At 40.2% G+C, this 21,507-nt stretch overlaps 1 protein-coding gene across 1 annotated transcript in view; it reads left to right on the top strand.

Annotated features, from left to right (window-relative positions):
- Nucleotides 1–21,507, top strand: part of TBC1D15 (TBC1 domain family member 15) — a 903,088-nt gene that overhangs the window by 572,391 nt on the left and 309,190 nt on the right. Inside the window, exon 15 of the mRNA XM_053719215.1 lies at nucleotides 16,063–16,162. Within this exon, the coding sequence (XP_053575190.1) occupies nucleotides 16,063–16,162 (100 nt within the window). The remainder of the gene's footprint in view (nucleotides 1–16,062; nucleotides 16,163–21,507) is intronic.

Below are 21,507 nucleotides of genomic sequence, written 5' to 3'. Positions count from 1 at the left end.
CACCAACACAACCAAACCCCCCAAATAAAATCCTATCTAAAAAACCTAAGCTCCCCATTGCCCTGAAAAGGGCATTTGGATGGGCATTTCCCTTAAAAGGGCATTAAGCTCTTTTTTAGCCCAAACCCTAAGCTAAAAATAAAACCCACCCAATGAACCCTTAAAAAAAACCTAACACTAATCCCCAAAGATCCACTTACAGTTTTTGAAGACCGGACATCCATCCTTAATGAAGCCGGGAGAAGTCTTCATCCAAGCAGCAAGAATTCCTCAACGAAGCCAGGAGAAGTCTTCATCCAGACGGCAAGAAGTTGTCCTCCAGTCGGCATCTTCTATCTTCATCCTTCCGACGTGGAGTGGCCCATCTTCAAGACATCTGGCGCGGAGCATCCTCTTCTTTCGATGGTCGCTGTAGAATGAAGGTTCCTTTAAATGTCTTCCAAGATTGCGTCCCTTGAATTCCGATTGGCTGAAAGAATTCTATCAGCTCAATCCTATTGGCTGACTGCATCAGCCAATAGGATTTTTTCACCTTGGATGACGTCCCTTAAAGGAACCTTCATTCTTCAGTAGCCCGTCAAAAGAAGACGATGCTCCACGCCAGATGTTTTGAACAGGGCTGGACTGGGGAATCAGACCAGCCCTGGAAATTTGTATAGACTGGCCCAGCCACGCCCACTCCACCCCAGCCACACACCCTCCAGCCCATCCCATACAAATTTTGAAACTTTCCAGAAATAATGCGCCAGTATAAGTGCACTAAACAGCAACGAATGTATTATTTGGATAAAATACAACTTTACATTCTGAAATCACTTAATGGAACAATACGGTGGATATGTAATACAGGTGGCCCTCGTTTTACAACGGTTCAATTTACACCGTTTCAGAATAACAACCTTTTTTTCCAGTCATTTGACTGCTATTGAAAAGCATTGAGAAGCAGTGCATTTATTAAAATAGCCAGTAGGTGGAGCTGCCCGCTTGTGTTGCAGCAAAGCCAAACAAGCTTAAATTAATCAGTTTAACCAGACCTGAGCTATCGAGCAGATTTCAAAGGAACAAGATCTTCCTGTCTATAAATCAGTCCAGATTGGAATGGATAGAAAGAACTGTTTGCAGAAAAATGCAAGCGAAGTCTGTGTTGTGTGATTATTTTATTAGGTTTATAATGCTATTTAGCAAATTTTTTTGTTTATTTAACTTAGTTTAATTATATATTCTGTGTTGTGTGATTATTTTATTAGGTTTATAATGCTGTTTAGCATTTAAAGTCTTCCTTTCAAAGCTTTAAAAATAATGTATTAGGTGTTACTTATGACAATTTTGAGGGGGGCCTGGAACCTAACTCCCTCACTTCCCATTGACTTACATTATAAACTGGGTTTCAATTTACAACGGTTTCGATTTACAACCATTCCTTCTGGAACCTAACCCCGGCGTAAACTGAGGGCTAGCTGTACAGGCTGAAAGTGTTTTTAGTAGAAAGTATGCAAACCTAAGTAGTATTGTAACCTAGGTATAACAATACACTAAATACCAACCATAATGTATTTTAATGATAGTGATATACATATATAGTGATATACAACCATAATGTATTTTAATGATAGTGATATACAGACTGTATATCACTATCATTAAAATACATTATGGTTGTATATCACCATATATGTATATCACTGTATATCATTATCATTAAAATACATTATGGTTGTATATCACTGTATAATACAGACAGTGATATACATATATAGTGATTAGTGATATACAACCATAATGTATTTAATGATAGTGGTATACAGTGATTAACACCCATAATGTATTTTAGTGATATACTTATATAGCTGTTTCAGCAACAAAGGGGTTAATTGGCTAACCGGCTTTGTCTCAGTCAAATCGCAGCAGCACCCGTCTGCTAACAATGTATATAATGCAGCAGCATAACCCAAACAATTAAGCAGCCAGACCCAGAAATAAGCTGTTTGCACCGGCCTTACCATGCGCCTGCCCCTCATCACACACAACACACACAGCGCTAGGCCTGGAACGCACGGCAGTCGGCACTACCTCCCCCAGCCGCACAGCATGCAGTGAGGTGTGCAGCCTGGTTGGTGCGGTGCACACTGCAGCTGCCGGCCCATCAGTGGGCCCTAAAAGCCCGGCCCACCAGGATTTTTCCCGATATCCCGGCGGATCATTCCGGCCCTGGTCTTGAAGATGGAGCCGCTCTGCGTCAGAAGGATGAAGATAGAAGATGCCTTCTGGATGAAGACTTCTGCCCGTCTGGAGGACCACTTCTTGCTGCTTGGATGAAGACTTCTCCCGGCTTCGTTGAGGATGGATGTCCGGTCTTCAAAAACTGTAAGTGGATCTTCGGGGGTTAGTGTTAGGTTTTTTTTAAGGGTTTATTGGGTGGGTTTTATTTTTAGCTTGGGGTTTGGGCTGAAAAAGAGCTAAATGCCCTTTTAAGGGCAATGCCCATCCAAATGCCCTTTTCAGGGCAATGGGGAGCTTAGGTTTTTTAGATAGGATTTTATTTGGGGGGGGTTGGTTGCGTGGGTGGTGGGTTTTACTGTTGGGGGGGTTGTTTGTATTTTTTTTACAGGTAAAAGAGCCGATTTCTTTGGCGCAATTCCCCCGCAAAAGGCCCTTTTAAGGGCAATTTGGATGTAGTTTGCCCTCAAGTTCTACTTGCAGCTACTAATGATTTTCGCCAACTTCTTCCCTTTGTCGTTTATCTGGACAGGGAGAGCAAAAAAGCTCTGCTACCTTCTCTCTTTTTGGCTTGTAGTAATACGTTTAGCCTATAGACTGCTGGACAGCAGCTCCTGAAGAATTACAGCTCACTCACTAAGCTGTGGCTTCCACTTGGGCCTTTAAGATGAGGCCTCTGTTGAACAGATTTGCAGGCTGCAACTTGTCTTCGCTTCATACTTTTCCAAATTTACAAATTTGATACTTTTGCTTCTTCGGAGGCTATTTTTGGGAGAAAGGTTCTTCAGGCATGGTTCCTTCTGTATAATAGCCTCCTATCCCTCCAGCATCCTGTATTTTTGTTTGTATGGTATCTAGAAGTAATGATACCCGTGACTGATCACACATAACAAGAAAACATAATTTATGCTTACCTGATAATCCTTTCTTCTGTTTGTGATCTTCTTAGAGGTTTTTTTTTTATTTTGGGTGGGCTTTTATATTTTGATAGGGCTATATTTTGATAGGGTTTTTTGTAATTTAGTTAATTGTATTTAATTAATGTAATTTATTTAATTGTAGTGTAAGGTTAGGTGTTAGTGTAACTCAGGTTAGGTTTTATTTCACAGGTAAGTTTGTATTTATTTTAACTAAGTAGCTAGTAAATAGTTAATAACTATTTAGTAACTAGTCTACCTAGTTAAAATAAATACAAACTTAGCTGTGAAATAAAAATAAAAACTAAGATAGCTACAATATAACTATTAGAGTATTTAGTTTTAAATAGGAATTATTTAATGATAGTAATTTTTATTTAGATTTATTTTAATTATATTAAAGTTAGTGGGTGTTAGGGTTAGACTTAGGGTTAGGTTTAGGGGTTAATATCTTTAGTATAGTGGCGGCGATTTTGGGGCAGCAAATTAGAGGTTAATAACAGTATTGTAGGTTGCGGCGATGTTAGGGACAGCAGATTAGGGGTTAATAATATTTAACTAGTGTTTGCGATGCGGGAGTACAGTGTTTTAGGGGTTAATATGTTTATTATAGTGGCAGCTATGTCGGAATCGGCAGATTAGGGGTTAATAATTTATTTTAGTGTTTGCGATGCGGGAGGGCCTCGGTTTAGGGGTTAATTAGGTAGTTTATGGGTGTTAGTGTACTTAGTAACACTTAATTATGAGTTTTATGCTATAGATTTGTAGCGTAAAACTCATAACTACTGACTTTCAGTTTATGGTACAGATCTTGACGGTATAGGGTGTAGCGCTCACTTTTTGGCCGGACAGGCAAACTCGTATTACCGGCACTATTGAAGTCCCATTGAAAAAGGACTTTTTGAAAGGTGCGGTAGTTACGTTACGGCCAAAAAAAGTGTGCGGTACACCTATATCTGCAAAACTCGTAATAGCAGCGGTAGTAAAAAAGTAGCGTTATGAGGCTTTTTCACTTATAACGCAAAACTCGTAATCTAGCCGTTTGTTCTGCATGATGGAGCATACTAGAACGGTCCCCACTACTTTAAATTTTGATTCCTTAGAAGCTGGATCGACTGAACACTTTCCTACTAATTTTAAGTGTGTTTTTTTTCAAGCTTATTCCGTTATCTCCCCCAGCTCAGCTTTGCAATGCTCATATGGATAATTTCTCTTGTTAAGTGTATCCAGTCCACGGATCATCCATTACTTGTGGGATATTCTCCTTCCCAACAGGAAGTTGCAAGAGGATCACCCACAGCAGAGCTGCTATATAGCTCCTCCCCTAACTGTCATATCCAGTCATTCTCTTGCAAGCCTCAACCAAGATGGAGGTCGTAAGAGGAGTGTGGTGTTTTATACTTAGTTTATTCTTCAATCAAAAGTTTGTTATTTTTAAATGGTACCGGAGTGTACTGTTTATCTCAGGCAGTATTTAGAAGAAGAATCTGCCTGCATTTTCTATGATCTTAGCAGAAGTAACTAAGATCCATGGCTGTTCTCACATATTCTGAGGAGTGAGGTAACTTCAGAGAGGGAATGGCGTGCAGGTTATCCTGCAATAAGGTATGTGCAGTTAATATATAATATATCTAGTGATGGAATTTGCTAGAAAATGCTGCTGATACTGAACTAATGTAAGTAAAGCCTTAAATGCAGTGAGAGCTACTGGTATCAGGCTTATTAATAGAGATACATACTCTTATAAAAATGTAATATAAAATGTTTGCTGGCATGTTTAATCGTTTTTATATATGTTTGGTGATAAAACTTATTGGGGCCTAGTTTTTTTTCCACATGGCTGGCTTGAATTCTGCCTAGTAACAGTTTCCTGACTTTCCACTGTTGTAATATGAGTGGGAGGGGTTTTTTTGTGCAGCAAAAATTACAGACACAGACATCCAGCTTCTTCCTGCATGATCCAGGATATCTCTGGAGGGCTCAAAAGGCTTCAAAGTCGTTTTTGAGGGAGGTAACAAGCCACAGTAGAGCTGTGGCAGTTGTGACTATTTAAAAAAAACAAAAAACAAAAAAAAACGTTTTTGTCAGTTATTATTCTGTTTTTGTTATTAAGGGGTTAATCATCCATTTGCAAGTGGGTGCAATGCTCTGCTAACTTGTTACATACACTGTAAAAATTTTGTTAGTGTAACTGCCTTTTTTCACTGTTATTTCAAATTTTGGCAAAAATTTGTGTTTCTTAAAGGTGCAGTAACATTTTTTATATTGCTTGTAAACTTGTTTAAAGTGTTTTCCAAGCTTGCTAGTCTCATTGCTAGTCTGTTTAAACATGTCTGACACAGAGGAAACAACTTGTTCATTATGTTTGAAAGCCATGGTGGAGCCCCATAGGAGAATGTGTACTAAATGTATTGATTTCACCTTAAACAGTAAACATCAGTCTTTAACTATAAAAGAAATATCACCAGAAGATTCTGACGAGGGGGAAGTTATGCCGACTAACTCTCCCCACGTGTCAGACCCTTTGCCTCCCGCTCAGGGGATGCACGCTAATATGGCGCCAATTGCATCAGGGACGCCCATAGCGATTACCTTGCAGGACATGGCTGCAATCATGAATAATACCCTGTCAGAGGTATTATCCAGGTTGCCTGAATTAAGAGGCAAGCGCGATTGCTCTGGGGTTAGGAGAAATACAGAGCGCGCAGATGCTGTAAGGGCCATGTCTGATACTGCATCACAATATGCTGATCATGAGGACGGAGAGCTTCAGTCTGTGGGTGACGTCTCTGATTCGGGGAAACTTGATTCAGAGATTTCTAATTTTAAATTTAAGCTTGAGAACCTCCGTGTATTGCTTGGGGAGGTATTAGCTGCTCTGAATGACTGTAACACAGTTGCAGTACCAGAGAAATTGTGTAGGCTGGATAAATACTATGCGGTGCCGGTGTGTACTGATGTTTTTCCTATACCTAAAAGGCTTACAGAAATTATTAGCAAGGAGTGGGATAGACCGGGTGTGCCTTTTTCCCCACCTCCTATATTTAGAAAAATGTTTCCAATAGACGCCACTACACGGGACTTATGGCAGACGGTCCCTAAGGTGGAGGGAGCAGTCTCTACTTTAGCAAAGCGTACCACTATCCCGGTTGAGGACAGTTGTGCTTTTTCAGATCCAATGGATAAAAAATTGGAGGATTACCTTAAGAAAATGTTTATTCAACAAGGTTTTATTTTACAGCCCCTTGCATGCATAGCGCCTGTCACGGCCGCGGCGGCATTCTGGTTTGAGGCCCTGGAAGAGGCCATCCATACAGCTCCATTGACTGAAATTATTGACAAGCTTAGAACACTTAAGCTAGCTAACTCATTTGTTTCTGATGCCATTGTTCATTTGACTAAACTAACGGCTAAGAATTCCGGATTCGCCATCCAGGCGCGTAGGGCGCTATGGCTTAAATCCTGGTCAGCTGACGTGACTTCGAAGTCTAAATTACTCAACATTCCTTTCAAGGGGCAGACCTTATTCGGGCCTGGTTTGAAGGAAATTATTGCTGACATTACTGGAGGTAAGGGTCATACCCTTCCTCAGGACAGGGCCAAAGCAAAGGCCAAACAGTCTAATTTTCGTGCCTTTCGAAATTTCAAGGCAGGTGCAGCATCAACTTCCTCCGCTTCAAAGCAAGAGGGAACTTTTGCTCAATCTAAGCAGGCCTGGAAACCTAACCAGTCCTGGAACAAAGGCAAGCAGGCCAGAAAGCCTGCTGCTGCCTCTAAGACAGCATGAAGGAACGGCCCCCTATCCGGCGACGGATCTAGTAGGGGGCAGACTTTCTCTCTTCGCCCAGGCATGGGCAAGAGATGTTCAAGATCATATCTCAGGGATATCTTCTGGACTTCAAAGCTTCCCCTCCACAAGGGAGATTTCATCTTTCAAGGCTATCTGCAAATCAGATAAAGAAAGAGGCATTCCTACGCTGTGTGCAAGACCTCCTAATTATGGGAGTGATCCATCCAGTTCTGCGGACAGAACAAGGACAAGGTTTTTATTCAAATCTGTTTGTGGTTCCCAAAAAAGAGGGAACCTTCAGACCAATTTTGGATCTAAAGATCTTAAACAAATTCCTCAGAGTTCCATCTTTCAAAATGGAAACTATTCGGACCATCCTACCCATGATCCAAGAGGGTCAGTACATGACCACAGTGGACCTAAAGGATGCCTACCTTCACATACCGATTCACAAAGACAATCACCGGTTTCTAAGGTTTGCCTTTCTAGACAGGCATTACCAATTTGTAGCTCTTCCCTTCGGGTTGGCTACAGCCCCGAGAATCTTTACAAAGGTTCTGGGCTCACTTCTGGCGGTTCTAAGACCGCGAGGCATAGCGGTAGCTCCGTATCTAGACGACATCCTGATACAGGCGTCAAACTTTCAAGTTGCCAAGTCTCATACAGAGATAGTTCTGGCATTTCTGAGGTCGCACGGGTGGAAAGTGAACGAGGAAAAGAGTTCTCTATCCCTACTCACAAGAGTCTCCTTCTTAGGGACTCTTATAGATTCTGTAGAAATGAAAATTTACCTGACGGAGTCCAGGTTATCAAAACTTCTAAATGCTTGCCGTGTTCTTCACTCCATTCCGCGCCCTTCGGTTTCTCAGTGTATGGAGGTAATCGGCTTAATGGTAGCGGCAATGGACATAGTGCCATTTGCGCGCCTACATCTCAGACCGCTGCAATTATGCATGCTGAGTCAGTGGAATGGGGATTACACAGATTTGTCCCCTCTGCTAAATCTGGATCAAGAGACCAGAGATTCTCTTCTCTGGTGGTTGTCTCGGATCCACCTGTCCAAGGGTATGACCTTTCGCAGGCCAGATTGGACAATTGTAACAACAGATGCCAGCCTTCTAGGTTGGGTGCAGTCTGGAACTCCCTGATGGCACAGGGATCGTGGACTCAGGAGGAGAAACTCCTTCCAATAAATATTCTGGAGTTAAGAGCGATATTCAATGCTCTTCTGGCTTGGCCTCAGTTAGCAACACTGAGGTTCATCAGATTTCAGTCGGACAACATCACGACTGTGGCTTACATCAACCATCAAGGGGGAACCAGGAGTTCCCTAGCGATGTTAGAAGTCTCAAAAATAATTCTCTGGGCAGAGTCCCACTCTTGCCACCTGTCAGCAATCCATATCCCAGGCGTGGAGAACTGGGAGGCGGATTTTCTAAGTCGTCAGACTTTCCATCCGGGGTAGTGGGAACTCCATCTGGAGGTGTTTGCTCAATTGATTCATCGTTGGGGCAAACCAGAGTTGGATCTCATGGCGTCTCGCCAGAACGCCAAGCTCCCTTGTTACGGATCCAGGTACAGGGACCCAGAAGCGACGCTGATAGATGCTCTAGCAGCGCCTTGGTTCTTCAACCTGGCTTATGTGTTTCCACCGTTTCCTCTGCTCCCTCGACTGATTGCCAAAATCAAACAGGAGAGAGCATCAATGATTCTGATAGCACCTGCGTGGCCATGCAGGACTTGGTATGCAGACCTAGTGGACATGTCATCCTTTCCACCATGGACTCTGCCTCTAAGACAGGACCTTCTGATACAAGGTCCTTTCAATCATCCAAATCTAATTTCTCTGAGACTGACTGCATGGAGATTGAACGCTTGATTCTATCAAAGCGTGGCTTCTCCGAGTCAGTCATTGATACCTTAATACAGGCACGAAAGCCTGTTACCAGGAAAATCTACCACAAAATATGGAGCAAATATCCTTATTGGTGTGAATCCAAGAATTACTCATGGAGTAAGGTTAGGATTCCTAGAATATTGTCTTTTCTCCAAGAGGGCTTGGACAAAGGATTATCAGCTAGTTCCTTAAAGGGACAGATTTCTGCTCTGTCTATTCTTTTGCACAAGCGTCTGGCAGAGGTTCCAGACGTTCAGGCATTTTGCCAGGCTTTGGTTAGAATTAAGCCTGTGTTTAAACCTGTTGCTCCTCCGTGGAGCTTAAACTTGGTTCTTAAAGTTCTTCAAGGAGTTCCGTTTGAACCCCTTCATTCCATTGATATTAAACTTTTATCTTGGAAAGTTCTGTTTTTGATGGCTATTTCCTCGGCTCGGAGAGCCTCTGAGCTATCTGCCTTACAATGTGATTCTCCTTATCTGATTTTTCATGCAGATAAGGTAGTTCTGCGTACCAAACCTGGGTTTTTACCTAAGGTGGTTTCTAACAAGAATATCAATTAAGAGATTGTTGTTCCATCATTGTGTCCTAATCCTTCTTCAAAGAAGGAACTTCTTTTACATAATCTGGACGTAGTCCGTTCCTTGAAGTTTTACTTACAAGCTACTAAGGATTTTCGTCAAACATCTTCCCTGTTTGTCGTTTACTCTGGACAGAGGAGAGGTCAAAAAGCTTCGGCAACCTCTCTGTCCTTTTGGCTTCGGAGCGTAATACGCCTAGCCTATGAGACTGCTGGACAGCAGCTCCCTGAAAGGATTACAGCTCATTCTACTAGAGCTGTGGCTTCCACATGGGCCTTCAAAAATGAGGCCTCTGTTGAACAGATTTGCAAGGCTGCGACTTGGTCTTCGCTTCACACTTTTTCAAAATTTTACAAATTTGATACTTTTGCTTCTTCGGAGGCTGTTTTTGGGAGAAAGGTTCTTCGGGCAGTGGTTCCTTCCGCTTAATCCTGCCTTGTCCCTCCCATCATCCGTGTACTTTAGCTTTGGTATTGGTATCCCACAAGTAATGGATGATCCGTGGACTGGATACACTTAACAAGAGTAAACATAATTTATGCTTACCTGATAAATTTATTTCTCTTGTAGTGTATCCAGTCCACAGCCCGCCCTGTCCTTTTAAGGCAGGTCTAAATTTTAATTAAACTACAGTCACCACTGCACCCTATGGTTTCTCCTTTCTCTGTTTGTTTTCGGTCGAATGACTGGATATGACAGTTAGGGGAGGAGCTATATAGCAGCTCTGCTGTGGGTGATCCTCTTGCAACTTCCTGTTGGGAAGGAGAATATCCCACAAGTAATGGATGATCCGTGGACTGGATACACTACAAGAGAAATAAATTTATCAGGTAAGCATAAATTATGTTTTTATGCATTCTAATCAGACCAAATGAAATATATTGTTTGAACCTGGTCTGGATGCTACTATTTTTTCTCTGACTGGCGGTAATGGAGATTTTCTTTCTCAGGACAAAAAGTTTAAGTGAAAGAATATGGCTTCTAATCATTTTTGTGCATTTCGTCGATCTAGAAAACAAGTCTTCTTCCCAAAAGCAGGGTTCCTTTCTTGAAACTCAAATTGGAACAAGGTTAAACAGTCTAAAAAGTCTGCTACTTCTACAAATACATACATAAAGAGAAGCCGTCTGCCAGGAATGAACAACAGGTCAGTGTCTTGTTTTATGGCCCGATTAACACCTGGGAGTAGACTCTTTTAACCCAGTTGTGCTTTTCACAGAGGAAAACTTTCCTGAAGTATATCAGTCTGATACTGCCTAACAAGGTCAGTGTTTTCCCAAAATACCAGGCAATTCTCTGTATAAGGGAAATGGCAACCCCAGATGACAGTTTGGGCCTCCTTTGGGCCTCTTCAGTGATTTGCATTGATATTGCTCTAAGCACATTGCGCAAGGGTCCAGGTCTGGTTTCCCCCATCAATGCAAGAAAAAAGGGGGTTTTAGTGCGCTCAGAATACTAGAAATGTACTCTGTTCTTAAATCTTAGTTCAACCAAATAATGTCAGGATGATATATGCAGTATAGTAAGCATAATTAGGTTAATATGGTAAAACTATCCCTCAGTGGAGTTAATTAAAACAAGATAAATAAAATCAAGAAAAAAAGTATGCCAACCTGCTATTCGTTTAACATAATCTTTACTAATATTTCATCACAAAAATTGTATAAAAAATCTTTAAGACAAAATCCTGTCTATACAAAATAATCTATACAAGTATTTAATATTAAAACTAAGCGCTTGTTTAAAAAGTTTTATACCCGGGTATTGTTTGTTGCACTAAATTCATAAGGTGAAAGAGAATTTTTCCATGTTATGTATTGGAAAGAATTGCTCCGTGTATATTAGCACTGTCCATATGATATGGTGATTACCGGTATTTAACCTTATTTCTAGAATTTTTACAGACCGTATCTGCTGACCGAGCCTTTGTAGCACTTCCTTGAGAGCATGGTTTATGCGTTGGCCTCTGTCATGGATCCTAAGAGTGCAGTGGATAGCCGTTGAAACTTCCGCGCCAACTCAGCGTGACCACTTGACTTTTGGAGTAGTGTCCGAACACGTCGCTTCTGTGCTAACGACTCCTGGCTGTCTTCTGAGCAGATCTGTAAAAGCTGTATTCTCCTATTGATTTCTGCTACATGTTTCCGCTGGGTCTCCAGCCTTTCTTAAGCAGCTGATGATAGCTGTATCCTTAGGTTCTCTTATTAACCTTTTATTTCTCATTTAATTGGATAATTTGTTTTTCCTTGATTGAAGCAATTGAATCCAGTTATAAACCTGATGTTGCTATAAACATTGAGTATCAGCTAGATCCCCTGTAGCTAAAGGACTGGTTTCTTCTATCACCCTTTGGGAAAAGCTACTCCCAGGTGGTAACCGGGCCGTAGAACAAGCCACTGAGCTGTTTTTCCTTCTTGGCAGATTGCTTATTTTTCTCTAAGGTACAGCCCCCAATCCAAAATTTCTGGTAGAGTGCAAACTGCTCCTTTTTTAGGGGGTTTGATCCCAGTTTGTTCAAGATCCCTCAATTCTAGATTATGAAGGTTCTGGGGTCTCGCTTATCGATAAGAGCTCAGATTTTTCTGTGGTTCCTTACCTGGACAATATCTTGGTAAAGATTCCATATTTACATTAAGCAATATCTCATACTAACAGACTTTTGTTATTTCTTCAAGAGCATGGTGGGAACAGCTCTCTGTTCCCTCAATCTAGGATTACTTTTCTGGATATGATCCATTCAGCCTCAATGAGAGTTTCCTTGACAGAAGAAAGAAGACTGAAGTTACTCTGTGTAAATCTCCGGTCAGTTTTTTCTCCTTCTGTGGCTCTTTGTATGAAAGTTTTAGGTCTTATGATGCAATTCCTTTTGCTCAGTGTCACATGAGAACTCTTCAGCTTTGTACGCATCTTTAGTGGTGCAGGGAATACACTCAGTTGTTTCATGCTCCTTTTTGTTGCCCTTGTTTTCTTTTCCTATTATCTTTTTTTTTTCTGGCTTGGCTATATGTCAGACTAGTTTACAGTAAGGTGGAAGGGGTTTTAAGGGCTCTTGGAGTTTTGGGATCTTTGCCTCCTCCTAATGGCCAGGAGTATAATTCCCAGGAGATTATGGATTGTTGACTCTCACCAGCATGATATTTATTTTTTATCATTTAAGCATAAATTATATTTTTTTCATTAGGATCTCAAATCTTTCAACTTGATGGCTTGAAGATTAAACACCTAGTTTTAAAGCAGAGAGTTTTTTCTGATTCTGTCATTTAAACTTTAATTCAGGCCATTACCTGTGACAAGGAGGATTTATCGTAAGGTTTCAAAGGCTATTCTTTCTTGGTGTGAGAAACAATGTTTTAGATTAGTCTAGATTAGAATTCTTTAATTTCTTCAGGACGATTTATCTGCCAGTTCTTTAAAGGGCCAGATTTTCTCTCTCTCTTCCTTGTTTCATAAGAAAATTGCTAAATTTCCTGACATTCAGACTTGTTCAAACTTTAGTCAGGATCAAGCCAGTTCCTCCTTGGAACCTTAATTTAATTTTAATATTTTTGCAGGTTTCTCCTTTTGAACCTATGCACAATTTGGATATACAGCTTTTGCCTTGGAAGTCTTTGTTTCTTTTAGCAATTTATTTTGCTAGATGAGTTTCTGAATTTTCTGCTCCTTTTCCTGTGAGCCTCCATAGCTTGTTTTTTTTAATCAGGATGAGGCAGTTTTGAGAACTAAGTTTGATTTCTTGCCTAAAGCAGTGTCTTCAGGCAACATTAATTGCGTGATTGTTGTTCCTTCTTTTTATTCTCTAATCCAAAGAATTCTAAGGAGAGTCTTCTCCAAATTTGGATGCTGTAAGGCAGAAAACACATCAGCTGTGAAGGTCTGTCCTGCTGTGCCCTTTATGTTTTTAACAATGTTTCTCAATAAATGGATTTTTACTTACTATTCTCTCCTATTATGATACGGTATTGGCTGAGTATGCTGTTTTACTCTGTTTATCATATTTGGATCTTGTTAAGAATATTGTGAAGAAGTCCTAAGCATATCTCAGCTTTGAATTGTGACCGTTACAAACAGTAGCTGTTGAACAGTGTGATTGGCTATCCATCCCAGGTGAGTATACCGCTACAATTTGGGGTTTGGATACATTGTATATACATTGTGAATACCAGGTATTTGGGCAGCTGGAGTATTTTTCTGTGGATTAACAGGTTATGAGCGTGAGCCTGTTTAAAGCTGGCATTTGAAATGGTAAGAGTCTACACGCCGTGTTTATACTGAGTCTGGCATATACTATCTTGCACCTGAACTGAAACACTCATTAAGTATACTTGGGGTTTCTGAATGATTACTTACGTACTGCAAGGTGCCAAGTTTATCTACATGCGCTAACAAGTTTGCAGTCTTTACTCTCTGTGTGGATGTCTATATTCAACAAATGATACCAAGAGAATGAAGCAAATTTGATAATAGAAGTAAACTGAAAATATTTGTGTTTCATGTCCCTTTAATGTTTTGGGGCTATTTTTCTGCCAGAGGACCTGAACATTTTGTTAGGATGCGTTGCATCATATGAACAGATATTAAATAAGCACCTGCCTGCCTCTGCCAGAAAGCTTTAAATGTGCCGTGGTTAGATCTTCCAGCAGGACAATGATCCAAAACACACATCAAAATCAACACAAAAATGGTTTACTTACCACAAAATCAAGGCAATCCTGCCATGGCCATCCCAGTCCCCTCACTTGAACCCCATAGAAAGCCTGTGGGGTGAACTGAAGAGGAGAGCCCAATATTGTAGCAGAATATTTTTTATATTTTTTTAACAAAAGGTCAAAAGGTTAAACAAAGACAAATTTTCACAGCCTTCTTTGCTCATAATTACCAAGGGTGACAATATTATAGCAGGGCATTGCATGTATCTCTTTGTTAAAGCCCTTTGGCTGCCTTTTTTTCTCTAATAACTGAGACCTTAACTGAGCCCTTATAACTTGTGTGTGCAATATTGTTTTTAATATTTTTTTTATTAGATGGTGTTATTATGAGTGTACTTGTACTTTGAAATTTATTTTTGATGTGTTTTGTGACACTTTTCTGTTTAGTTAACCAGAGCTCTGAAGACACGCTAACCCGACGAGCATTAACTTGAATTGCCCTTAAGCAGGACAGTCTAGTCCAAAATAAACTTTAATGATTCAGATAGGGCATGTAATTTTAAACAATTTTCCAATTTACTTTTATCACCAATTTTTCTTTGTTCTCTTTGTATTCTTAGTTGAAAGCTTAACCTAGGAGGTTCATATGCTAATTTCTTAGACCTTGAAGGCCACCTCTTTTCAGAATGCTTTTTAACAGTTTTTCACCACTAGAGGGTGTTAGTTCTTGTGTTTCATATAGATAACACTGTGCTCATGTACGTGAAGTTACCTGGGAGCCAGCACTGACTGGCTAAACTGCAAGTCTGTCAAAAGAACTGAAATAATGGGGCAGTTTGCAGAGGCTTAGATACAAGATAATCACAGAGGTAAAAAGTATATAAATATAACTGTGTTGCTTATGCAAAACTGGGGAATGGGTAATAAAGGGATTATCTATCTTTTAAAACAATAAATATTCTGGTGTAGACTGTCCCTTTAATTCGAGCGATAAACCCGCCACATGCAAACACCAACTATAAACCCCTTATCTTTCATGTGCAAACGTTTGCTCTCCACTCGTAATCTGGCCCTAAATGCATTTTATAGGCATAGTATTGAGGTTATTCCCCACCTCCCCCTAGTCATGGGTGCTGCCATGTTTAAATCTGCCTTTCACTACATTCCAGTGCTAACCTGTTGTTTTATGGTTGTCATGGCAGCCAGTTTTGATTTAAAAAAGGTTAAAAAAAAACTGGGTTATTGTTGGGTGTTAAAAAAAAGTTCAAGCTTTATAACGAGCCAAAGTAGCAGAAGATAACAATAACAAAAAGCAATACTAAATGCACATTATGAAGCAAGAAAGGGTTTCAATGGCACTGCCTTATCAGTTCTTGTGACTACACCCTATATAGATTGCTGGTTTTTATTCCATATAACCGCAGGGTGAATGGTGCTGTGTATTGTTTACATTACAAAGAAAGCATGGGCCGAAAGACCATGAGAGAATACACATATAGCACTCTTGTAGTCATCCTCTTACTCAATATATACACATTAAGTGTCACAGATGACTACAAGAGTGCTATATGTGTATTCTCTCATGGTCTTGCGGCCCATGCTTTCTTTGTACTAAATGCACATTATTCTGCTAAGCAGCTATTTAAAAGATCATATAGCAAGGAAACAAAAATATGAGATTTTGGACATCTTTATCTACTGTACATCAATTATACTAGGAGTTTCAAACTTGCATTTTTTAAAACCATTTTTTTATCTATCTGATCAATGTATCTTTCATCTGTCTATAGTTCTTTCTTTCTTTCTATCATCTATCTGATCATTTTTATCTTTCTATCTTTCTTTCTATTTGTCTTTCTATCTTTCTTTCTAATCTAGAATATATTTTGGACTTCTTTTGTAATGTGTGCTTTTCTGTTGACAGCCTGACTTCATGTATAACTGGTGCTTTGGAAATAATATCAATTGTAAGTGTTATTTAGAGTATTATACATTAAAAGTATTTTCTGTTAACCAGCATCAGAATTTTGAAGAGCAGATGCAGGGAATGAAGACACAACTAGTTCAGTTGAGTACGTTGCTACATTTGTTGGACAGCGAGTTTTGCAGTTATCTTGGTATGTATTTTAATTTTTTTTTATATATAATTTCTTTAACTGAAAAGGCAAACCAAAGAAATATTTAAAAAAATGATCAAATGGATAAATGTAGCATTCTATTTGATTTACTTTCTTACAGGGAATCTAAAAATAGCCTTTGCTGTATTAAAAATTTCAAGGGTCTATACTTCTAGATTTTTGTTTTATGCATCTATACTGTACAGGGAGTACAGAATTATTAGGCAAGTTGTATTTTTGAGGATTAATTTTATTATTGAACAACAACAACCATGTTCTCAATGAACCCAAAAAACTCATTAATATCAAAGCTGAAAAGTTTTGGAAGTAGTTTTTAGTTTGTTTTTAGTTATAGCTATTTTAGGGGGATATCTGTGTGTGCAGATGACTATTACTGTGCATAATTATTAGGCAACTTAACAAAAAACAAATATATACCCATTTCAATTATTTATTTTTACCAGTGAAACCAATATAACATCTCAACATTCACAAATATACATTTCTGACATTCAAAAACAAAACAAAAACAAATCAGTGACCAATATAGCCACCTTTCTTTGCAAGGACACTCAAAAGCCTGCCATCCATGGATTCTGTCAGTGTTTTGATCTGTTCACCATCAACATTGCGTGCAGCAGCAACCACAGTCTCCCAGACACTGTTCAGAGAGGTGTACTGTTTTCCCTCCTTGTAAATCTCACATTTGATGATGGACCACAGGTTCTCAATGGGGTTCAGATCAGGTGAACAAGGAGGCCATGTCATTAGATTTTCTTCTTTTATACCCTTTCTTGCCAGCCACGCTGTGGAGTACTTGGACGCGTGTGATGGAGCATTGTCCTGCATGAAAATCATGTTTTTCTTGAAGGATGCAGACTTCTTCCTGTACCACTGCTTGAAGAAGGTGTCTTCCAGAAACTGGCAGTAGGACTGGGAGTTGAGCTTGACTCCATCCTCAACCCGAAAAGGCCCCACAAGCTCATCTTTGATGATACCAGCCCAAACCAGTACTCCACCTCCACCTTGCTGGCGTCTGAGTCGGACTGGAGCTCTCTGCCCTTTACCAATCCAGCCATGGGCCCATCCATCTGGCCCATCAAGACTCACTCTAATTTCATCAGTCCATAAAACCTTAGAAAAATCAGTCTTGAGATATTTCTTGGCCCAGTCTTGACGTTTCAGCTTGTGTGTCTTGTTCAGTGGTGGTCGTCTTTCAGCCTTTCTTACCTTGGCCATGTCTCTGAGTATTGCACACCTTGTGCTTTTGGGCACTCCAGTGATGTTGCAGCTCTGAAATATGGCCAAACTGGTGGCAAGTGGCATCTTGGCAGCTGCACGCTTGACTTTTCTCAGTTCATGGGCAGTTATTTTGCGCCTTGGTTTTTCCACACGATTCTTGCGACCCTGTTGACTATTTTGAATGAAACGCTTGATTGTTCGATGATCACGCTTCAGAAGCTTTGCAATTTTAAGAGTGCTGCATCCCTCTGCAAGATATCTCACTATTTTTGACTTTTCTGAGCCTGTCAAGTCCTTCTTTTGACCCATTTTGCCAAAGGAAAGGAAGTTGCCTAATAATTATGCACACCTGATATAGGGTGTTGATGTCATTAGACCACACCCCTTCTCATTACAGAGATGCACATCACCTAATATGCTTAATTGGTATTAGGCTTTCAAGCCTATACAGCTTGGAGTAAGACAACATGCATAAAGAGGATGATGTGGTCAAAATACTCATTTGCCTAATAATTCTGCACTCCCTGTATATAAAGTGTTATAAAAGGGTTAAAATATGGTGATAGTGCATATCTCAGCATTTATAGATAGTATAAATTTGCAATTATGCACTGTTGTTAATTTACTCATATATAAGGCTACAACTTACTAGTGTTAGGTTAGTCTCTGATTGTTCAAGCTTAACATTTTGCTTTTTTAAATATATATATATATATTTTTTTTTTTAAATCTTTTAAACAGTCTCCACCTAGCTATCTATGTTTTTCTTTTATAAGATAGTGAGAGTCCACAAGATCATTACATGTGTGATTTTGCTCCAGTCCACTAAGGTGAGGCAAAACCCCACCTATATCCCAGAGCTTTAATACCTCCCACTATCCCAGAATGTCCCAGTTAATTTGTTGCCTTCAAGATGGAGTGAGGGGAATTCTGAATTACTAGTCTACACAGTTGATAGGGGTTCTCTAACTGTTCTCATACTCAAAGTGTCTACAAAGGACAGAAGGGATTGCAGGAGTTTCAGCAAGGCAGTGAATGTGGACTTATCCTTGTAAAATCCCTTGACACTGTGCTTACACTGCCTCAGATAATCCTGTCTACTGGAAGCAAACATCTGCAGCTGAGGTAAGAATAGTAGACAAAGGTGCTAATAGGGAAGTATCATGCACCATCACAGCCCACCGGCTATTAGCATGAACATGTACACATGATTTATAAAGCTTGGGGACATACACACACATAGCTTACATGAAGCAGTTTGGGCACTTTAAATACATCTCTATATTATGAATACTGTCACTTTAAGAATACTGATACCAGCTTTAATTCTCTCTAGTACTACTGGAGACTTTAACTCAGACCTTTCACTTATACCTGAGCTTTATTATCGGAAAATGCCCTTACCACTCTCCTGTAGCACAGGGTGCGCTAAAGGAGCAAAGTTTGGGCACCTTTTTCCATCTTCTCTCTGCAGTTCGGCAGTCATCTTGTAATGGTGGATTCTTACCTGTACATGTGTATGGGGATAGTTATAGCTAGTGCAGTTATCTCTAGCGCCTTATTACTTGCATTGAAAACTGTCAAAAATAATGATGTTTCTTTTATACAGGTGGTGAAAATCCACAATTCATTACTTCTGGGAATTACTCTTCCCTGCCACCAGGAGGACTCAAAGATTCCAAAATCTCAAGATCTCTATAAAACCCTTCCCTCCTCACAGATGAATCAGTTTTGTCTTTGCATCTGCTTGAGGAAAGTAAAGAATGAAGATGTGCTTGTTGTTCTTCATTGAGAGGGGTTCTCATACTGAGTTGAGGCCCACTCCACTTCAGAGTGCAGTGCATTGTCAGAGGGTTGTATGGAGGTTGGGTAGTGACTTTTTTATTTTTAAACCTCAAGGGAAAATTAGTCTCAAGCCTTCCACAGTAGTCGCAGGGACCTGTCCTTTGCCTCCTTCTGATGGGTCTTCTTTTTTAATATATATAGCCTAGGGTCAGAATATATATTTCGTTCCTATGACATGGAGAGTCCACAATGTCATTCCAATTACTAGTGAAATATTCAACTCCTGACTAGCAGGAGGAGGCAAAGAGCACCCCAGAAAAGCTGTTAAGTGTAACTGCCTTACCCATAACCCCCAGTTATTCTCTTTGCCTCTGTCAATGGAGGTTGTGCGAAGTTGGTGTCTGAAGAAATTAATCCTTTTATGGGTACTTTTCCCTGCAAGCAAGGATTGGGGTCTAGCTGTGTCCACATCAATTTCTTTAGTAAGGGTAGTGGTGGCTTTTAGCAGTTAAAAGGTGGCAAGGAAGTATTTCCTTTACTTTTAAAACTTTGCTACCCCTTTGTGGAAAGCACGAGTTGGTTATTCTGTTCTTTCTTTTCCTACAGGCCCATGACAGGGAGTGTAGTGCCTGCCACACCTTGAGGATCAGTATCTATTATGCAGTTGGATCTAAGGTAAATGCCTTTGCCTTCTAGGTACAGAAGGACAGCAACACTTATGAGCTTAACCCTCCTTCCAGATCCCTTTTTGTTATCTATGACACATAATAATACTTGTTTATTAATAAGATTCATATGGGGACATTTTTTTGGCACATGATACATGAAATTAGTTTATTTTATATTTATGATGTATGAGATTTGAGGGACAGAGTTCTCTCATTTGGCTGGGATGTGAGATTTTATCGTAAGAGACAGTCTTTATTAATTACAATAAGGCAATGTTTGAGGCTTTCGGATGTTTAGGGCTTAGTAGGATACTTTTACTTTTGGCAGCCCTGCTTCTTGGAAACGGTAATGCGGTTTTCTTCCTAAATGGAAAGAGTCCACAGCTGTATTCATTAGTTTTGGGAAATAAGACCCTGGCCACCAGGAGGAGGCAAAGACACCCCAGCCAAAGGCTTAAATACTCCACTCACTTCCCTCATCCCCCATTTCTTTGCCTTTCGCCCCAGGAGGTTGGCAGAGAAGTGTCAGAAGTTTGTTTTGTCTCTTATGGAGGGTAATACTCTTCGACATCGGACGGGAGCTTTAAGTAATCCTATCAGACTCTCAGTGAGGGCCTGGATGAAAGTTAGAGTCTGGAGATGCAGGAAGAGTCTTTCTGCAAAACCATCCCGACTTATATTAACAGCTCCACTAGCAATCGGAGTTATCGAACTTCGCTTCGCTGCCTGTTTTCTTCTTTAAAGTCCATGGCGGAGGCGCTGCTACTATTCATCACACTTGAAGGGCCATGTTCCTGTTTCACGGCATAGATTCTGGTAAGATTGTTTCATTTTACTTCATCAGAATGTAATGTAACTTTTTGTTTCCCGTAAGGAACTATCTTGCGGAACTTATTAAGTATATTTATAGGGCCTCAGTGAGGCTCTTTTGATATCTTGGAATTGAGGGTTAATATAATATATATAATAATCGAGGGGGATTATTGCACAGGGTTTTTTTTAATCATGTTTGTTATGTGATCCAATCTGCTTATGTGTAGTGTTAACTGGGCTCTTGGCTAGAACATAAAGGCCTTTTGGTAGTGACGCAACCTTATGGTTGGACGTGCTTTTTGGACTGTACGGTTTACCTTGTGACTTGACGTGTTTACTAGAGTCTGCTAGTGTCTGGTTCTAGGAGATGGTGAGTTCCCCAGCCATTGTTGGTGTCAGGTGTCATTTAAGTTTTTTCTTTAGTCCATATTATTTAATGCTCTATCTAGTTATGGAGGATTCTGATGCTGAGTCTGTTCAAATTTCAGAATCATATTCTTCGACTTGTGAAGAATGCGAATTGGCCCTGTTGACACAGGTCAATCAGTTATGTTCGATATGCCGTATTAGGAGTGCACTGTTCCTCAGGCTCGGGGAATCAGGGGTCTGTTGAGCCATCTGCCTCCAGGGGTTTCTGTCCTTCGAGAGGCGAGTTCTCTACCGCTCCCAGCTACTACACATGTGGGTAACCCAGATTATGTCTATCCCTCCTTACAGGGCGGCTTGTTCCCCCCGGAGGTTGCAGGTCATTTTCGCTTTCACATATTTTTGGCGATTATGCGTCTGCAAAGTCCAGACGTTTATTTGAGTTTGTGCTTATGCCCGATTGTCCCGGGT

The sequence above is a fragment of the Bombina bombina genome, chromosome 6, assembly GCF_027579735.1.
Source record: "Bombina bombina isolate aBomBom1 chromosome 6, aBomBom1.pri, whole genome shotgun sequence".
NCBI classification, from domain to species: Eukaryota; Metazoa; Chordata; class Amphibia; order Anura; family Bombinatoridae; genus Bombina; species Bombina bombina.
Note: the sequence above shows the minus strand (reverse complement) of the source record. Positions and strands in the feature narration are given on the sequence as shown.